The 18,779-nt window shown below is 53.9% G+C and overlaps 1 protein-coding gene across 2 annotated transcripts; it reads right to left on the reverse strand.

Annotated features, from left to right (window-relative positions):
- Positions 1-287: 287 nt before the first annotated feature.
- Positions 288-17,285, reverse strand: DRC7 (dynein regulatory complex subunit 7). Of its 2 annotated transcripts, none has more exons than XM_026011818.2 (19): positions 17,213-17,285; positions 16,083-16,129; positions 15,725-15,950; positions 15,235-15,409; positions 14,818-14,943; positions 13,859-14,053; positions 11,374-11,532; positions 10,246-10,464; positions 9,088-9,216; positions 6,922-6,994; positions 5,626-5,754; positions 5,309-5,437; positions 4,162-4,382; positions 3,324-3,539; positions 2,634-2,744; positions 2,439-2,549; positions 1,401-1,595; positions 667-806; positions 288-574 (listed from the first exon to the last, which is right to left on the reverse strand). In XM_026011818.2, the coding sequence occupies exons 3-19, from the start codon at positions 15,913-15,915 to the stop codon at positions 481-483; spliced, it is 2,613 nt and encodes an 870-aa protein (XP_025867603.1). In that variant the 5' UTR covers positions 15,916-15,950; positions 16,083-16,129; positions 17,213-17,285; the 3' UTR covers positions 288-480. The 2 variants fall into 2 exon arrangements, with proteins under 2 accessions (XP_025867603.1, XP_025867602.1); XM_026011817.2 differs by having other exon boundaries at positions 17,198-17,277.
- Between the last annotated feature and the right edge of the window lie 1,494 nt (positions 17,286-18,779).

Below are 18,779 nucleotides of genomic sequence, written 5' to 3' on the forward strand. Positions count from 1 at the left end.
AGTCTGATGGGGGAGCCCCCGAGTTCTGGAGCTTGCACCTTGGCCTTGCCACTCCCATCAGCTGGACCACCGTAGCCAGGTTGAGATCTTCCCAGTTGTTTGAAGGTGTCTGTGGGACCATCTGCAGTGGTGCCACAAAGACTCAACATTCCAGTGGAAAGAAGGAGAGAAAATAAATGAGGGAAGTGGCCAAGGTGGGTGGGGTGGGGGTGATCTCAGGCTATAAAGAAGGGAAGGAGAAAATGTATCCAAGTTTCACTGAAATTTGTGAAACATGAGGCATAAGCGGCAAATGAAAAGTATGTTTATTTAGCGGAAAGTCATGAGGAGCAGGAGCAGACTGGGGTGCAGGGAGGTGGTGTGGCAGTGAGGTTGGATGCCCGAGGGGGTGATCATTTGCTGGGAGTAGGAAGCCTGGTGGCCAGGCTGTGGGGGAGGTTTCTTGCTCTGGTAGCTTTGGCAGAGGCCCCATGAGGGGCATCAAACAAAGACTTTCAGGAACTCCACCAGGCGGGGGTCCTTGTGGAGCTTTTCCTCCAGAGCCAGGTATTTCAGCGGGGCCAGCTCCTTGTGCCTGAGATCAGAGGGAGGAACAGGAGATGGTGAGGGCCCACAAAGCTCTGCCCCAGCCTCCCGAGGGTCCTCTCCAGCTCCCCCGCCACTCACCGGTTGAGCCGCTGCTCTAGGATGCGGATGCGGAACATGGCCTGAGAGCAGTAACTCAGGTACCAGTCTTCGTCCTCGGCCGTCAGGGTCACCTGGTTCTCCTGGTACCACTGCTGCTTCTTCTGCAGCTCCTGGGTCTCCTGCAGGTGCAAGGAGGAGAGAGCAGGGGGGTGGATTAGGGCTGACTCTCGGACAGCTTCATGAGGGCTGGCCCTGCCGCCACCACCCACAGAAGGCAGAGGCGGGGTCCACAAAATGTCTTGCGTGGGAGTCAGCGGGGACTTTTATAGAGGGATGCCCTGTCCATGAGGAGCAGAGCTCACTGCCAAGACAGACTTGTGAACAAGTTTCCAACATTTTCAGAGCGTGTCAGAAAATGAAGGGCATCGTATACCCCTGGCACACACCATAGAGCATGTTGTGAAGATTAAATGGTGTAATGCATGGAAACTACATGGTATGTAGCGGGAAGAAACGAGGCAAGGACTAGGAGTGGTATAACGCACCCCTCTTACATCCACACATCCACCCCATCCACCCCTCCATCCACCCTTCCACCCAATAAACAAGAACAAGGAAGGACAACTCAGTCTTTTGGAAACTCCAAGCACTGATAGACTCTTTCCCTCACTGGTCCCTCACAATTGTATCAGAGACGGTGAGCTGATAGCCCCAGGTCCATTTTCTGGATGTGGACACCGAGGTTCCCTCCCCTGCCCGGACTCTGGCCACACCTTCTCAAAACAGGCTTGGATGAGGTTGGCCTTGTCGATGAGGCGCTGCTTGAAGTCACTGAGGCACTCGTCCTTGATACACATGGCTTGCCAGCGTGTCAGCTTGTTTCCCGGTGGGAGCTGGGCCAGGAATGGGGCCAGGTAGTCCAGCTGGGCTTCCACCTGCCGCAGGTGCTCCTCATGCATCACGCGCTCCTGTGGGCAGTGTTGGCGGGGCCGGTGGGGGAGGTGGTCAGCTGGGTCACCTCATCCAGGTGCCTGGCACCTCTGTGACTGAGACATCTGAGAGGAACTATGTGCTGTCCCTCATAGCCAACTCCATCAAACATGAGTTCAGGCAGCTAACGCTCAGCAGATGCTTGCTCAATAAATGGTAATAAATGGTGGTTAGAGTAACGTTAAGTTGAAAACTGCTGGTAACTCCCTTCCTTTCTTACCCGGGGCCTTATGGCCTATATTGGCAGATAGGGGGCCAGTGAGGCTGGGGATGTGGGGGTCAACATCCATCCCTGGGATCTGAAACCCATCCGTCCCTGGGATCTGATGCCCTGTTCTGCCTCACCAACCCCTAACTATTTTTAGAAGTCCTCACTTGGTTGATGTAGGGGATTCAAAGCTGCCTTGAAACCCCAGCTGGACCTTGTAGCCCTGAGGGTGTAACCCGAATGTCCTGAGCTGCTGTGGCCAGAGGTGGCTCACTGGGGCTGCGGGCCCAGGTCCTGACCTTGGGGAGAGCCCTGAGTGGAGGTGGGTACATGATTTTCCTTCTTTCTCCATGCAGTAGAGGCCTCTACAGCTTGGCCATAGCCCCTGGAGATGGGGGGAGACCTGGTCTGGATCCTGCATGCTCTTTGGAGTTCATCCTAGAAATGGCCAGCTCCACAGCAAGGATGACCACAATGATGTCAATAATGTCATCCCCTATAAAGAGCCTCCAGCAGCCTCCCTAATCATCCTCACCACCTTGGAGGCCTGGTTGTTGTTGGTGGTGGGTGTGTACAGGAAACGCCAGGGCCTGGGCCAGGGAACAAGGCTCACCATGGCCTCCCGATACTCTTTGCTCTTCTCGTTGCGCTTGGTGTCATAGATGGAGATGGCCAGTGTGTGCGCGTCGTCCTCCTCCTCTTGAAGCTTCAGGATCTCCAGCACCTGAATTGGGAAGTAGGGGAGGGCAAGGTTAAGACACTCTCCACTCCTGCCACCTCCCACCTGCCCACACTCTGATGGGACCACCTCTAGCTCTGACTCCCAGGCCTGATGTCTGGACAACTTCTCCTCATTCCTCAGCTTCATCATGGCCTCGTACTGGTACAGAAGCTTCTTGGTGTGCTCCATGGGCTCCACCTGGGACGACAACAAGCACAGTGACAAGGAGAGGCAGCAGCCGCTAAGGTGGTGGGCAGACTCTGGAGCCAGACTGCTTGGGTTCAGATCTTCCCCCACCATTTTCTAGCTGTGTGACCATAAGCAACTGGCTTAACCTCTCTGGACCTCAGTCTCTTCATCTATAAAAACACAGATAATAAAAGAAGACAAGCTGGAGGCTCAGACTAAGGTTGTGCCAGGAGGGTGAGGATTTCAACGAGGGAAGCCGGCTCTGTAGAGGTGGTGAGACCTTCTCCCATTCCAGTGTTGGCCCCGGGATCTGGGGTCGGCTCTCTCCAGGACTGGGGGGAAGGGTCAGTAAGGACAAGTCTTGGCCTGTTGGGTTGTCTTTCTTGGTGGGAAAGGGGGAAGATTTTCAGAGGAGCAGCAGAGACAAGGGTCCCCAGATGGGAGCTCCTGAGTTTCCCAAGGGGCGGAGATAAAGTTCCCAGCTGGGAACCATGAGTTAGGGTCCCAGGTTCCCCAGGGTGCGGGCGACCCAGAGGGTCCCGGGGCCATCCCCGCCGAGCCCTGGCCACCGCAGTGCCCCAGGCCCACCTCAAAGCTGATACACATGTCGGGCGTCATGATGATCTTGTTGCCCTTGCTGTCCACCTCCGTGCGCCGCAGGAACTCGCGCTTGGAGGCCGTGATGTGGTCGTCCCGGCAGTGGTAGCGCAGCTGGATGCGCTCCTCCTGGATCAGAAATGCGCGCTCTGCCACGTCCTCGTCCGCAGGCTTCTTGGGGTTGCGGGAGAACCGCTCTGTGATTTTCTGGTGGGAAGGGGATTTCTGTGTGTGCCCCCGGGGGCAGAAGTACAGGACGCTCAGGGACCCCGGGCTCTGGGGTCTTGGGGGACCTTCCATGGAGCAGCCCTTCCTGCCGCCGATGGCTCCCCAGGGCCCCGTGGGTCCTCAGCCGGGCCACCTCAGCCCTGATGCTGCGGCATTTCTTCTCTCCCCACACAGGGTTCTATTTGCTCACCTCCAGAGATAGGGAGCTCACCACCTCGCCAGGCACCCTGCTTTATCACTACACATCCCTTCCTGCTGGGAAGAGCTCCTTGGGTAGACAGCCATTAACCACAGCTGCCAGGTCATTTGCAGGGATGTGGAGGGAAAAGGGCCAATTTAATGTGAGGTGAGCGATACAGGGGTCCTACCTTCACTCACACACACATCTCAAATAGGTTAGAAAAGACTCCCAAGAACCAAGCCTATGGACACTGACACAGTAATATCTGAGAGCCACCGTTCTCGTGTGCACGTATGGCACAGTGGCAGGGGGCACAATCTCTCCCGCTTTATAACCAGGAGGTGCCCCCTCCTGAAAGGTGTGGCTCCAGCGCTGCCGCAGAGAGTGGGCGCCCTGTGCCCTGCCCCAACGACAGCTCACCACCATCGGCCGGGGGTTTGACTCTGCGCTGTTCAGAGACAACTTCTTCACCCTGGGCCCAAAATCCACGTGGCGGTAGGAGAGGAAGTCAGACCGTCCTCGGTAGTGCTCCGTCATCGAGCTGGGCGTCTCCTCCCGCTTTACCAGGCCGTCCACACGGGCTGTCTCGTAAAACTCCATGACCCGGTCCATCTCGGGTTGCATAGACACGTACGAGTGCGCTGTGGTGGGAGGCGGGGGCCGGGAAGGCAGCAGGGTGAGACCAGGAGTGCGGGCCCCTGGCTTGAGAACCCGGGCCCGGGCCCCAGGGAGAAGGCATGTCCATGGATGCTCGCGGATGAGCAGGACTTATGGAACCAATGCCCCACTGCTGGGTGTTCAGGTTGTTTCTCACCTTTTTGTCATTAGAAACAACAGCATGGTGAACATCTGTGGTGTACATTCTTTAGTTCTTGCCCAGTATTTGCTCAGGACAAATTCTCAGAGGTAGCACAGCTGGTCGAAAAGCGTATGTATTTTAAAGCTATTATTATTTTGCCCAACTACTTTCTAGAAAAGTTGAGCCAGTTTGCTGTCCTATGAGCCGTGACAGGGAGCAACTGTCTGCTGCTTTGCTTACACACTGGTAGGACCATTTTGTCATCTTCGCAACATGAGGCTTGTAAAACGGCTCCTTCCTTCCTTCCTTCCTTCCTTCCTTCCTTCCTTCCTTCCTTCTTTTTCTTTCATTTCAGCCATCAAGTGAGTTTGATCATTTTTAAAGGATATATAATGACACTAGGCTTTTCTTCTCTGTGTCCTTGGTTAGGGCTGTTGATTCTTTCAAGACACATCCTTCCCTCACTTCCCTGCCTCTTGGGCTCATGACCACACCCCTGCCCTCCGCATCGCCCTTGTGGGGGCATTTGTTAGTTTTGTTGCTCTGTGTCCTGACCCCTTAGAAAGGTGGCCTTCAGCATGTGCCCAGCCCTAAGCACAGAATGGGCACGTGGCCCTGGTTTTGACTTTCCTGGAGGGACATTTGTCACATTTTCTGCACTTCCCCTGGCCTCCTGCACATTGGTTTGCTTAGGGAGGCAGGGGTGGGGGCTTATGTTGCTTGTCATACCCTGGGCTCCCACTGGGATCGGCAGCAGGTTCCACTCACCACGCAGAGCCTGGGGATGGCCTGGCTTGAAGTAGTCGATATTCAGACCTGTGCTCTTGTTGATGTGTTTTAGCTCTAGCATATCCTCCCGGTTCTGGTACCACTCCTTTATCTCCAAAGTCTTGGTACCTGCGGGGCACGATCAGTGCTTGCCACAGCCAGGCTGGCTCCCCCAGCCTCTGTCCCACCCTTCCCGGCACACAGGTCAGCGGGGGCCCACACGCACAACAAGTGCCTGGCAGGGACGTGCCCAAGGTCACATAGCCCACTGGGGAACCCAGCTCTCCTGCCCTCGCGGCCGGGGCTGCCCGCCTTACACTCCAAGTCCTCGTAGGTGGTGAGGCGGCACACGAGGCCATTGCTGTTGAGATATGGGGCCCACTTCTCCAGCTTGGCCCTCTTGTACTGGATCACCTTCTTCCCACTGGGGCAGCGGGTCTCGAACGCTGCAGACACAGAGTGGGCTGGGGTCCCGCCTCCCCAGATTGGGGCACTAGAGGGCCAACCCCACTCAGCCACTCATCTGGTCACTGTGCTAAACTCCTCCAGGCCCCAAGTCCACTCCAGGGAGACAGAGGGAAGTAGTCACCAGGGTAGCTCCTGCCCTGGAGGAGTTCTCAGCTTTGAGCCTGACCACAGGAGCTCACTCACCACTCACTCGCTGCCAGGCCTCTGCCCGTGCAGGTCTCTCTGCGAGAATCACCATCCCCTCCTGCCCTTACTGGGCTGGCTTCTGATCCCTTAAAACCCAGCTCAGACTCCTCCTCCTCTTGGAAGCCCTTCCTGCCCACCTTCTCCCAGTCCCCAAGCGGGCAGCTGGGCTGGGAGCTCCTCCCCTGGTTCCCATGATGCCCTCTCTAGCCCTTCCCACTGTTGGAATAGCCTATGCCCTCCGTGTGGGTCTAGGCCTCCCAGACAGGAACCTCAACAGCCAGTAGATGTTGGCGTGGCTCACAAGTGGCCTTTCCCTGCTGCTTTCTCTGCCTACTCCTCCCTGGGGAGCTGCTCCTCCCTGGTCCTGATGCCTCTGCTCCCCTCTGCCATCTGGGTACTATGCTGTTTGGCCTCCTCCTGGCAGGGGGGTGGGGGAGGGCAACAACCACGTCCTGGTCCTCCATCCTTTATTTATTTATTTATTATTTATTTAAAAAAATATTTTATTTATTTATTCATGAGAGACACAGACTGAGAGAGAGAGAGAGAGAGAGGCAGAGACACAGGCAGAGGGAGAAGCAGACTCCATGCAGGGAACCTGATGTGGGACTTGATCCCGGGACTCCAGGATCACACCCTGGACCGAAGGCAGGTGCCAAACCGCTGAGCCACCCAGGGATCCCTCTCCTCCATCCTTTATTATCCACACTCCATCACCCAGCACAGGTTAACCCGGCACCCCTTCCCTCCTCCCCCATACACCAGACTGGTGTCAGGCCCCCAGCCACAGAGCTGAGTGCATGTGACGAGAAGTAGATAGAACAGAGTCACTGGTCAGAGCAGGGTGCATCAGGGCACAGCAGAAGGCAGGAGAGGTGGAAATGAGGGGCTGGGGCAGCCTTCACTGGCTCCCCCACTAACTGGTCCTGGGGAGGCAAGGAACACAAATGTGCATGTACCTTCTGGGGAGATCTCAATCTGCTCCACCCATGAGGGTGGCATGTCGAAACTCTTATCCTCATCCTCCTTGCCCTGTTGGGAGAGGTGGGGAGGGGGCAGGCTCTGGTCAGGGCTGGGCCTTGGAGCGGAAGCTAGAGGCAGAGCCTCTGTCTTGCCCCCCCAGGGCCAAGCCACAGTGGCTGCTAGCTCCCCCAGGGGTGCCAGAGGTCAGGGGCAGTTCTGACCTGGCATGACCCCAGGTAAAGAAGAAGAGGAGGCAGCTCAGGAGCCCCTTGACCCACCTGACCAGGATGGCAATCCCTTGCCCTGCATGCCCAACACCTGGTCGGTCGGCATGGGCACCAGGACAGCCAGATCCTTCCTAAGAGAGGGGCTTCTGGAGTCGGGTGGCCCTCCAGCCCACATCAGCTAGGGGTCCTGGGCAAGTAAGTCCCTCAACTGCTCTGAGCCTGCATCCTGTTACCTGGACTCCATGGGAGGATTACATGTAGAATGTATATGAACCACTTGATACACTGCCTCGCTACTGTCCTACTCTGCCTTTTTGAGCCTTAGATTCCTCATCTGTAAAATAAGGCCTGGTTTACACAAATGGTCCTCAAGCTAGGTAACTACAGAAAGATTTTCCTCCATTTAAAACTGCCCCCAAACACTGGTCACACCTGGTCCCTCGTCAGCTTATCTGTCCACGTCTGGGGGCCAGCAGGGGGCGCCTGTGCCCCGAGACATACTGCCAGGGAGGCTGGCTGATCTCCAGAGATGAGGATGCCATGCCAAGCTCCTCCTAACACTGGTCTAATTTTACCCCCAAGCAGTCCAAAGGAGGTAGAACAGAGTCACTGTTCAGATCCCAGCCTTGGGAGCCAGACAGTCAGATCTCAGGTTCAAGCCCCAGCTCTGCCACTCACTGGCCATTGACATTTGGGTAAATTACTTTCCCCCACCTCCGTGTCAGTCTTCCCATCTGTAAAACGGGATGATGATAATCATAAATGATAATACTAACACCGGCCTCACCAGGTGGTTGTAAAGACTTGGACAAGTTAGTTAATTCAGGTTAAGCACCTGCTAATTCAGGCTAAGTGCCTGCTGGGTCATGCAGGCACTTAGGGCCTGCTGGCACTTAGGGCCATGGCAGTGTTACTGAGTGTGATGGGCTTAATTGTCTCTCCCTAATCATGTCCTAAACCCCCAGGACCTCAGAAGGTGACTATATTTGGAGACAGAATCTTTCAAGAGGTAGTTAAGTTAAAGTGAGGACACTAGGGTGGGCCATAATCCAGTGTGACTGGTGTCCTTGCTTGAGGAGTAGATTAAGACACATGTACAGAAGGACCACGTGAGGACACATGCCGAGGAGAGGGGCCTAAGAAGAAGCCAACATGCTGACACCTGGATTTTGGACCTCCAGCTTTCAGAACTGGGAGAAAATTAACTTCTTTGGTTTAAGCCCCTTGGTGGGTGGTACTTGTTATGGCAGCTCTAGCCACCTGCTACCCCTAATACTATTACTGTGGCTGTAACTGATCCCATTCCCCCACCCTCATTTTACATACAGATGATGAGATTGAAACTCTCCATAATTGGGAAGTTTGCCCAGAGTGTCTCAGCCAAGAGTTAAGGACTTTAGGTGCCTGACCCCCAGGCATAGGCCCTCACAGAGGATGTGGGAGAAGGGATGCTGATGCCATGGGGAAGGCCCCTGGCCAATGGAGGGCTGATATGACAGACAAGAAGGGCCTGGAAGCACGTGAGGGGGATCATAGTGGCCATGCAGGAAGGCCTGCAAATGAGGTCAGAGTCTTGTCACCCCTACTGCAGGGGATATGGCTCTTTATAGAAACAAGGCAACCGCTGACCAGGGTGGACTGTATGTGGGACAGGGGACCCAGATGCAGGTCCCAGCCCTTCCCTACCCCACTGGGGGGTCCTGGGTAGGTCAGTGAACCTGTCTGGGTCTTAATTTGCCCATCTGTAAAATGAGAGCATGGTCCAGGCCCCTCTGCTTTGGAGAACCTATAACTGGTCTATCTGGCCCATCTCCCCCTGCCCCAACCCCACTCAATTCACATACACAAGGTGAGGACGTTGGTCAGGTTGGCCTGAGGCAAGACAGGGTATAAATCCCGCATCCCACCACCCAGCCCCATGCTGCTAAGACCCACCAGGTTCTCCACATCGTCATCGTCATTCATCCCATCATCCTCTTCCTCAGTCAAGGACAGGTGAGATTTATCAGTCCCCAAGAGCAGGTACTCCCACCTCACAGGGTCTCCCAGGTCAAAGATCAAGTCCTGATAGGGGAAGGATGAGCTGAGCACATTCCACAGCCAGCGCAACCCCCTCCTGTTCCACAGGGTGGTGGGGAACAGCTGTACCAGTGTAGAGGAGAGGCCTGGCCAGGGTCTCAGAGGGGCAGAAGGTCAGTTCCAGACAGCCTATGAGAGTCCACACCCCTCCTCCTTTCAACAGGGAAACTGAGGCCCACCCCATTGTCCAGTCTCCCTGTGAAAAAAATCCTGCTATTGGCCCTGTGAGATTTGGGACTCCCTGGCCTGGGACCAGCCTGGATGTGGAGGTTATCCTGCACTGACAGGGGAGCGTCCCAGGCAGGGTTTGGAGCAGAGGCAAGCCAGAGGATTTTATGGGAGAGGGAGATGGTGGGTTTGAGAAAGGGCTATCTTATGGTTTTTACTCATGCCAGGGAGAGGGAACAAGGCAGGCCAGCGTGGAATTTCACAGAGGAGCAGAGGAGGCAGATGGGAATTTCTTCTCTGTGGAGTGGGGCTGCCACCTTCTTTTCATCCAGCCTACCTGAGCTCAGGTGTACAGCTCAATAAATTTTCATAAATCCAGATCAAGAAATAAAACATTGCCCACACTCCAGAAAGTCCTCTGTGTCCAGTTATGACCCTCTCCGAAATGTGCACATGTATTTTTAATGTATATAATGGTACTGAGTTTAATATATTATGTACACACACTGACACACATATGTGTGTATATACATATATAAATATATGGGAATTCACTGAACTGTACACTTAGGATGAGTACACTTTTCTGCCTGTATATTGCACTTCAATACATTGTTTTTAAAAAATCATTCCTACAAATTAACAATCCACATTTTGTCAGGATACACACATCAAAAGAGAGAAAGTAATCATATTAAAATGGATATTTGTGGAAAAGGAGTGGGCTATGGGGACTCAGCAATGGGAAAAGTCTGGAGCTCTGTGGCAGCCAGCTCGCCCCACAGGGCATCCCCCTCCCCACCCCCAACTGTGCCCATCACACCCACCCCACCTTGGGCCCAGCACCTTGCAGCCGTTCCAACAGTCCTGCATATTGATCCAGTAGTTCTTATGGTTCCAGAGGCTCTCAATGCCTAGGAAGTGGTCATCCTGGGTGCTGTAGCTGCGTGCCGTGAATGGGTCAATGAAAAAGCTCTCGGGTACCTCACGCTTCCCTGACAGCACCACGACCCAGGAGTGCACCCTTAGGCCATGCAGAGGGTCGATCTTTGCTTTCTCCACCTCCTGCACAGGAAAGCTGTGTGACCATGGGCCAATGGGTGGGAAAGGGGGTGTCAGGGGCCCAAACATCTCTCCAGAGCTGGGGAACCAGTGAGAGAGCTGAGTTCTGGTCCAGAGTACAGCTTTGGGTAGCTGCATGACCTTGAGGACATCACCCCACTTCTGAGCCTGTTTTCTGATCAGTAAAATGGGAGAATCTGAGTTTATCTGTAGTTTAAAAACTGAGCCCTTTGGAGCCCTAGAATATCTGGGATTTACTGGCTTTTCTGTATTGTGATTCTGGATGAGATTTCATCCAAAGAAAGGTAAGGGTGTGTCTCCCTTGTCTGCTTCCCTCTGGAAGAAGGGTGACTGTGTCATGTTTACTGGTACATCCACAGAGCCTGGACCAGAAGAGATGCTCAGTAAATACTACATGGAAGGAAAGGGGAGGGAGGGAGGAAAACTGTGGGAGGGAGGGAGGGGGGAGATGAGAGTATGGATAGATGGAAGGAGAACTGGGAGAATGGATGGGACGATGGAGCTGGGAGGATGCAGAGCTGGAAGGATGGGAGGGGAGTGTATGCGGAATGGATGGGTGGATGGAGAGCTGGGAGGATGGATGGGAGGATGGGGAGTTTGTGCAAGTAGATCTTTAGGAAAAGAGTCTGGAACCAGGAGAACATCAGAGCCAGCGTAGAATGAACGGGTGGCCTCAGGCAGCAGAGCTCTCGACATTAGGAATCCACCACAGAAGCTGGCTGACCACCAGTAAGAGGTCCCCACGTGGCTGGGCAGAGGTGGGGGATGGCAGGGTGTGGCGGAGGGGACGTGGACCGGGGTCGTGAACACATCCCCTCCCCGACCTGTCAGTTGTCAGTTGCTAGCAGCCTCTCCTGGAGAGCTGAGGTGGGGCTGAGGGTGCGGACCCACCAGGAGCCGTGCTTCCTCCTCCCTCCGCTGCTTCTCCTCCTGCCCTTTCATCTCCTCCTGCTTCTTCATCTCCTGCTCCTGCTCGAACCTGCTGCTCAGGTCCCTGGGTGGTTTAATGGCGTACTTCTTAGATGGTACCTTTTCTTCCTCCCGAACCATCTGTCACCCAACGAGAGAAGGATCAGTGGCCCTGCATCACCCGCCACTCAGACCAGGAGGTCACATCTGCTCCTGGAGGTACCCACCCCCTTACCTCGGGCTCTCAGGCCCCAGTGCAGGAGGCTCCCGCTTCCCTGACTTCAGGGCCTTCAGTAGAATGGGATGGAAATAGTATAAGCCTTCTGCCCAGGGCTTGTTCTCGGAACCAAAGACAGGCAACCACCCCGAGAGGTGCCAGGCACAGCAGAGGTCCGGAGATGTGATCTTCCCCACTCCGTTCCCCATGGCCCTGCCTACCATCTGGATCTGACCGAGATCCGGTGTGTCGTCGGGAGCTGGATTGCCCAGCCTCTGTCATTGGAGGGTTTCACATGCTGACTTAGAGTTTGCTAGGCTAGGAGGGAGAAGAAAGCCTGTGTGTGCATGCATGTGTGAAAGAATGTATGCTAGGAGGCAAGAAAAGTGTCCAGGACAGAACATCGTAGAGGCTGCAGATGTCACGGGGGCAGCTTGGAGTCAGCCAGGTGGGGCCTCAGCCCCCGAGGTTCCATTTACCAGCCACATGGCTTTGTACACATTGCCCCATCTCACTGTTCATCTCTATATACTCGTCTGTAAAATAGGAGTGAAAATACCCACCACACAGCGCTATTGTGAGCAGCAACCGAGTCAATGGACATGAAAGTAGTATATAAGCCTGAAAATTCTCTTCCTCTAGTGCCTATTATATCATTTTAACTATTAGGATTTGAGCTGAGGTAAGAGCCCCATGTGTGAGCTCACAGGATGGTGGAGCCAAAAGCAATGAGGCTTTTGTTTCATATTTCTGGGGAAGGCGGGCCTGAGTGAGCAAGACTCCCACCTGGTGACTTCCACCTCTCAAGCACCTGTCTCACAGGTGTGACACAGGTGCATGGGCATCAGGACACCCCAGGCCCCTGGATCACCTGCCCTGGGCTGTGGACACCCATAGGAGCTTGACTCTAATCACAGAGTCCAGTTCACAAACAGCATTGTCTGTCTGCACTGTGGCTGCAAATGCAAAAGATACTTTTTGATTCCTAAAATTACGTTTATTTAAGAAAGTTTCTTGGGGCCCTGGGTGGCTCAGTGGATGAGTGTCTGCCTTTGGCTCAGGTCGTGATCCTGGGGTCCTGGGATCAAATCCCCCTGCCTATGTCTCCGCCTCTCTCTCTGTGTCTCTCATGAATAAATAAATAAAATATAAAAAAATATTTATTTATTCATGAGAGTCACAGAGATGGAGAGAGAGGCAGAGACACCGGCAGAGGGAGAAGCAGTCTCTATGCAGAGAGCCTGACGTGGGACTCAATCCCAGGTCTCCAGGATCACGCCCTGGGCTGACGGCGGTGCTAAACCACTGAGTCACCTGGGCTGCCCCTAAATATTATTTTTTAAAAGGAGTGTTTCTTATGTCCACAGCAGCCTCTAGCCATTTGGGGCCAGTCAACTGGTAGAAAAACACACCCACCACCTGCCAGAGGAGAGGGTTGGTAACAATTCTTTGCTGTTAAAAAGAGGCCATTTGAGGGGCACCTGGATGGCTCAGTTAAGCATCTGACTCTTGGTTTCAGCTCAGGTCATGATCTCAGAGTCCTGGGTTGGAGCCCTGCATCATCAGGCTCTGTGCTCAGCGGGAGGTCTGCTTCTCTCTCTCCCTCTGCCCCTCTTCTCTCTCTAATAAAAAAAATCGTTTTTTTTTTCAATTTTTATTTATTTATTTATTTATTTATTTATGATAGTCACAGAGAGAGAGAGAGAGGCAGAGACACAGGCGGAGGAAGAAGCAGGCTCCATGCACCGGGAGCCTGATGTGGGATTCGATCCCTGGTCTCCAGGATCGCGCCCTGGGCCAAAGGCAGGCGCCAAACCGCTGCGCCACCCAGGGATCCCATCTTTTCTTTTTTTTAAAGAGGGGTGTCTTTTGTGTTGGAGGGTGGAGGGGGAAAAACAGCAAACAAAATGTCCGTTTGTTTTTTCCTTAACTAGAAAGCGGTTAGGTGGATTTTTAACAAATGCGTAGTGTAAATCTGGGGGAGACTAAGAAACCATGCAGCAGTCACAAAACTCAGCCCATGGGGAACAGTACCTGAAAGTGAGTTACAACAGGGAAAGGGGAGAGTGGGTTGGAGAACTGGGCTGTGTGTGCCTAGATGCCGGGGACAGACCCACAGTGGCTGGAATGAAGGACAGGGCAGCTGACAGCTGCTCAGGGGTGGCTGGCAGGGCCGGGAGCCACGGGGACGCACTGCGTTAAGGAGGGTGCATCTTGCAGGATGCCTATGGCAGCCCAAGCTGCACCTACCTCCTTGTGCTTCATGGTGAGTGGACACACGTCCCGAGTCAGGTCCATGTGGCATAAGTCCTGCGAGCCGTAGCCGTTGATGCAGTAGGCGTCATAGCCAGCGCCGATGAGCATGGAGCAGAGCAGCGTGCTGAAGTCAAAGCAGTTCCCCTTCTGGTGCTTGAGCACCGTGGTGGAGGAGTATAGGTGCGAGGGCTGGCCACAGAGGGTTGGTCAGCACTGTCGGTGCCACAGCCCCCTACCTGTCCCCCCACTGGCCAGCAGCTGGGCACTAGGGCTAAGGCGCAGGCTGGATCCCCACCCCTGACCTGGGCTCCCCCACTTTGTCAGGTTAGGGAGACTGCTAAGAATGGGATGGGACCATGGCCCATGTATATAAAGTACAATCCACATTTGCCTATAATTTTAAGTGGCTGTGGACTTCCTGATGGGAAAGACCCCTGGACTATGGAAGCTTCTGGTCTAATGCTCTCTGATTGGTCATTTAATGGTTTTCTTCCAAAGTTCTCACCTTCTCTTCTGATCTTTCCTTCTCTTCCCTTCCTTAGTTCTCCATTGTGTACCTATCCCTTTCTCCCTCGTTCCCTCCATTCTCAGTTGGGAAACAAATTAAACTGAACAGAAGCCCAAAGATGGGGCCGGGGGTCACAGGCAGCGGGGCCCTCCCCCCCCTTTCCCCATCTCCTGTCTTGAAAGGAACACTCTGAAGGCAGAAGGAGGCAAAGGAGACAAAGAGGTGGAGCCAGGAGACCAGCCTTGCTATGTGACCTCAGGCAAGTGGCCATCCTCTCTGAGCCCATTTCCCCACCCCCACTCCCACCCCCTGGGTGGGGTGGTCTCTGAGGGACTCAGATCAGATAGACTATGGGCCGTGGCCTGAACCTCCCTGAGTCTCCTGCTCCCTGGCTTCCCATCCTCAGCCTCATGGGCCAAAGGATGCAGCCTGGGGTGGCACTTACTGGCTTGAGGGGGTCAGGCAGGGGCACCATGGAGAGGAAGTCTGATACAAACTGGGCACAGCTGTCCCAGTTGTAGAGCTCAGGGTAGGGCATCAGCGTGGGCCGGATGGTTGTGCTCACAAACTTCTGCAAGGGGAGAGACCACAGGCCCCAAGAAGGACTTCCACCAGGGGAGGCCAGCCCTCCCCCAAAGCCAAGGCCCTGTGTGGGGCGCTGGTTATCCGTGGCCCCTTAGATGGGCATGGGTCTCCAGGTCACCACAGGCCCCTGGGGTGAGTCACATGGAGCCTTCTGGGGCATGCTGGCATTTGAGTTTATGCTGTGCCCAGATATAAGCTCTGACCCGCAGGCTTTGGCTCACCTCCCTCTGCCCTCTGCCCTCCAGCCTCTGTCCTACCCTCTACCACCCGGCCTTACGGGCACTTCGCACTCGTTCAGTGGGTGCAGGAAGAGGGGCACGCGGTCTGGGCACAGGTGGCTGTACTGACGAGAGAAGTTGTCTGCCACTTGCAGCAGGTGTTCCTCCTTGAGCGTGTTGCTTTGGTAGGAGAGGGGTAGCTTGGAGATGTCGATTGAGTCCTTCGTGAAGGTCCTATGCCCACAAGACAGGTGGCTCCCTGGCACCTGGGCTGGCACCCTAGCTGGCGCTAGCCCTTCCTCATGTAATCCTCACAACTGCCCAGAGGGGTATCATTATTATCATGTGCACTTTTAAACAGAGAAGGGAACTGAGGCACAGAGAGGCTGAGTGACTTGCCCAGGGTCACACAGCTCACGAGGGGCAGAGAGGGGACCTGGACCAGGCGGATGGAAAGCAGAGCCCTCATATCTGCTTCCCTCTGCATCGGCTCCCACCTCCCAACCCTGGAGCCGCTATTTCTGTCTGGCCCGAAGCCCCAACACGCACAAGGGCTGCTCCGGGACGACGATCTCAATCTCCGACAGCTTCTTCTCCAGGTCTCGGAGCATCTCCTGCGTCATGGGGGCTTCCTCCCTCCGCGCGTCCAGGGGCCTCAGCAGCTTCTCGCCCCGCTCGGCCACCTCTGCCTGCTCGGTTGCCGCCGCCTCCTCCTCCACTTTCTCCTTCAGGACCTCCATCCCGGGCGGCCTCTGGCTGTCCTGAGCCTGAGTCTCTGTGGGAGGGGTGAACGCACCAAAGGTGGCCCACTTTAGTCACCAAGGTGGCCTGTGTCTCCGGGAGGGGTTGGGGGCGGGAAGCGAGCCCCCCTCAACTTCCCCTCCATCAAGGAGAAAGAAAGTCTTACTTGGTGCCAGCACATCTGTGACACTTTTCCACCGTTTGCAGATCTCCCTATAAGACAGAGACAGAGCAGGTCGCAGCGTGGAAGCTATTGTCAGGGCTGAGCAGGTGGCCCAAAGGTACTAATGCAGTTTTATTTATTTTACTTATTCAACAGTATCTTCTCTTTATGGCAAGTGATGCTAATGCCATAGGGATTAGAGTAAAGAGGAAGGAAAGAAAGGTAACATCACCAGACTTGGAGCCGAGGCACAGAGAAGGCATGGGCAGGCTGCCACCAGGCACCTGGACAAGTATGTGGGGGGTGACATAGCCTGTGCTCTCCAGGTCAAGCCCTGTGTCAGCCCGCAGGACAGAGGTCGCAGAGAACTGATTGGTGTGGGGAGAAACCCCCACACATTTGGTGACCAGAGGTGTGGGGGGCAAAGTGTCCCTTAGGAGAAGTAAAGGAGAAGCAGAGGAGATAGGGCACTGAATTGAGTTCTTTCCTTACAGACTCTGAGAGGTAGACGCTCCTTCAGTACCCACTTTGCAGATGAGAAAATTGAGACCTAGAGACGTTAAGTGCAGTGGCTACAGTCACAGAGCTAATAAGTAGCAGTCTGGGGTTTGAGCCGTATATTTCTGGCTCTGGAAACCATACACCTTAGGACCTACCAGGATCTACTTCCCGATAAAGTTGGGAAGCCCTAGAAGGGATGGGACAGGGGTGGGGTGGGGTGGGGTGGGGGAGAGGTAAGTAAAAAAGGAAGTGGGGAGAAAGCCAAGGTGTCTGTGAGCAGCAGGGGGTTACAACTATGACAGGCACTGAGATGGGCCCCAAGCCCAAGGTCACAGAACATGAGAGGTGGAACTGAGCCAGAACCTGTTATACTAATTTCCCACACCAGGCTGCCCCTTCAGGTACAGCCTGGTTTAGGGAGGGCAGTCCCTGCCCAGAGGACCTCCCCACCCCACAGGCCCTTTTCTGCACCCCGCCTTGGCAGCAACCAGCAACCTACACACACACACACACACACACACACACACACACACACACACACAGCTTCCCCAGAAATATCAGGCCTGGAAGCCCCTCAGCAGAAAAAGCCCTCTTCCCATCACCACCCTACTTCTTACCCCACCACCAGCTACCTCAGGGCCTCTGCTCACTCCTCACCCCTCTGAGGACTGTCTGGGCCATCTGTTAGCCCGTCTCCATGGAAACAGCTTTCCAAGCCGAGTGCAGGGTCTGGGAGAGGAGGCTTCTGGGAAATGCAGTCTTCTGTTGCTGTCTAGATCTGGGCCCAGAAGACTATGTGTGGTAGGTCCTTCAGCAAGTGAGAGGCTGGAGCCAGTTTGTGCCAACTTGCAAGAGCTGATTGTTAAAATTTCAGAAATGTTTGCAAGCCAGTTGACAAACAGCCACGATTGCACATTAAATTATAGAAACTTATAAATAAGGACACGTGGTTGGCTCAGTGGTTGAGCATCTGCCTTCAGCTCAGGTCATGATCCCGGGGTCCTGGGATTGAGTCCTGCACTGGGCTCCCCACAGGGAGCCTGCCTCTCCCTCTGCTTGTGTCTCTGCCTCTCTGTGTCTCTCATGAATAAATAAATTAAATCTTTAAAAAACCCTTATAAATAAATAGATTATATTAGAAGTGGAGGTAATTAAAACTCATTACTTTTTAATTATTTTACTACATTTCACTAGCATGTATATTCTTGAAGTTATTTCCTACTACTGTATCTGTATAACGGAAATGTCACATAATGATAAGCTACTCTGAATTTCTTCCCACCTTCTCTTCAGTGATGTCATGCCAATCGTTTAAAATTGGCAAATGTTGGGGTGCCTGGGTGGCTTGGTCGGTTAGGGGTCCAACTCTTGATCTCAGCTTGGGTCTTGATCTCAGGGTTGTGAGTTCAAGCCCTAGGTTGGACTCTACACCCAGTGTAGAGCCTACTTAAAAAAAAAGAAAAGAAATAAAATTGGCCAATGTTATACGCCAGGACTTTTCCCCCCAGTGAAGCATTTACCAGGCCACCACTGCCTCTACCGCATGCATGGTCTGTGTGGCCCTCATCAAGACAGATGGAAACCAGTGTGGGACCTGGTGTGTCCGCTTATCATGGTAGATAATACCCAACTACCTAACTGAGTCTTGGATTCTAGCCCAGGCTGGGCTTCTGATTTCATCTACGACTCACAAAACAGGGAAAACTCATCCAGAGCGTTAGTGGCCCATGAAAATTAGTTTTAATCTTTCAAATTCAGAAGAAAAAATGAATAGACTAATCACAAGTATATAATTTTGAGCCCACCCTGAATTATATTGGTCTTTGTACCAATGCAGTGAAAAAATATACTTTTACTTTTTTGTTATTGGAGGGAGGGGCCTTGAAAGTTGTAAAGCAGCCCTGAGGGGGAGTGGGGGGGTGGGACGTGTCGGCAGAAACACCATCCTGACAAGGTTGGACATTTGCTGCTCCTGGGGGAGACATAGCAATCACCTCAATTCTCAATAATAAATAATGATTTTAAATTCTGGTGGGAATATTACTCAGTCACGAGAAATAAAGCATGAAGGATAAATAAAACCGAGGGAAAGGTCACGGGGCAGTGTGTCCTGCGATTACCTCTGGGGAAGTTGTTTGGGGTGATAGTGAGCAAGGAGGGGGGGAAAGGTAAACAGGTCGCATGTCAGACTGGTCTCAC

This window comes from Vulpes vulpes, chromosome 2 (assembly GCF_048418805.1).
Source record: "Vulpes vulpes isolate BD-2025 chromosome 2, VulVul3, whole genome shotgun sequence".
NCBI classification, from domain to species: domain Eukaryota; kingdom Metazoa; phylum Chordata; class Mammalia; order Carnivora; family Canidae; genus Vulpes; species Vulpes vulpes.

Bases quoted from the DNA above. Each gene is read 5' to 3' on its own strand.
- DRC7 (XM_026011818.2), bottom strand. From the start codon at position 15,915: ATGGAGGTCCTGAAGGAGAAAGTGGAGGAGGAGGCGGCGGCAACCGAG. The intron at 1,596-2,438 runs GTGAGCCTTGTT...CACTGCCCACAG, and splicing joins AAGAGTATCGGGAGGCCATG to GAGCGCGTGATGCATGAGGA. The intron at 807-1,400 runs GTGTGGCCAGAG...TTGCACCTGCAG, and splicing joins TCCAAGCCTGTTTTGAGAAG to GAGACCCAGGAGCTGCAGAA.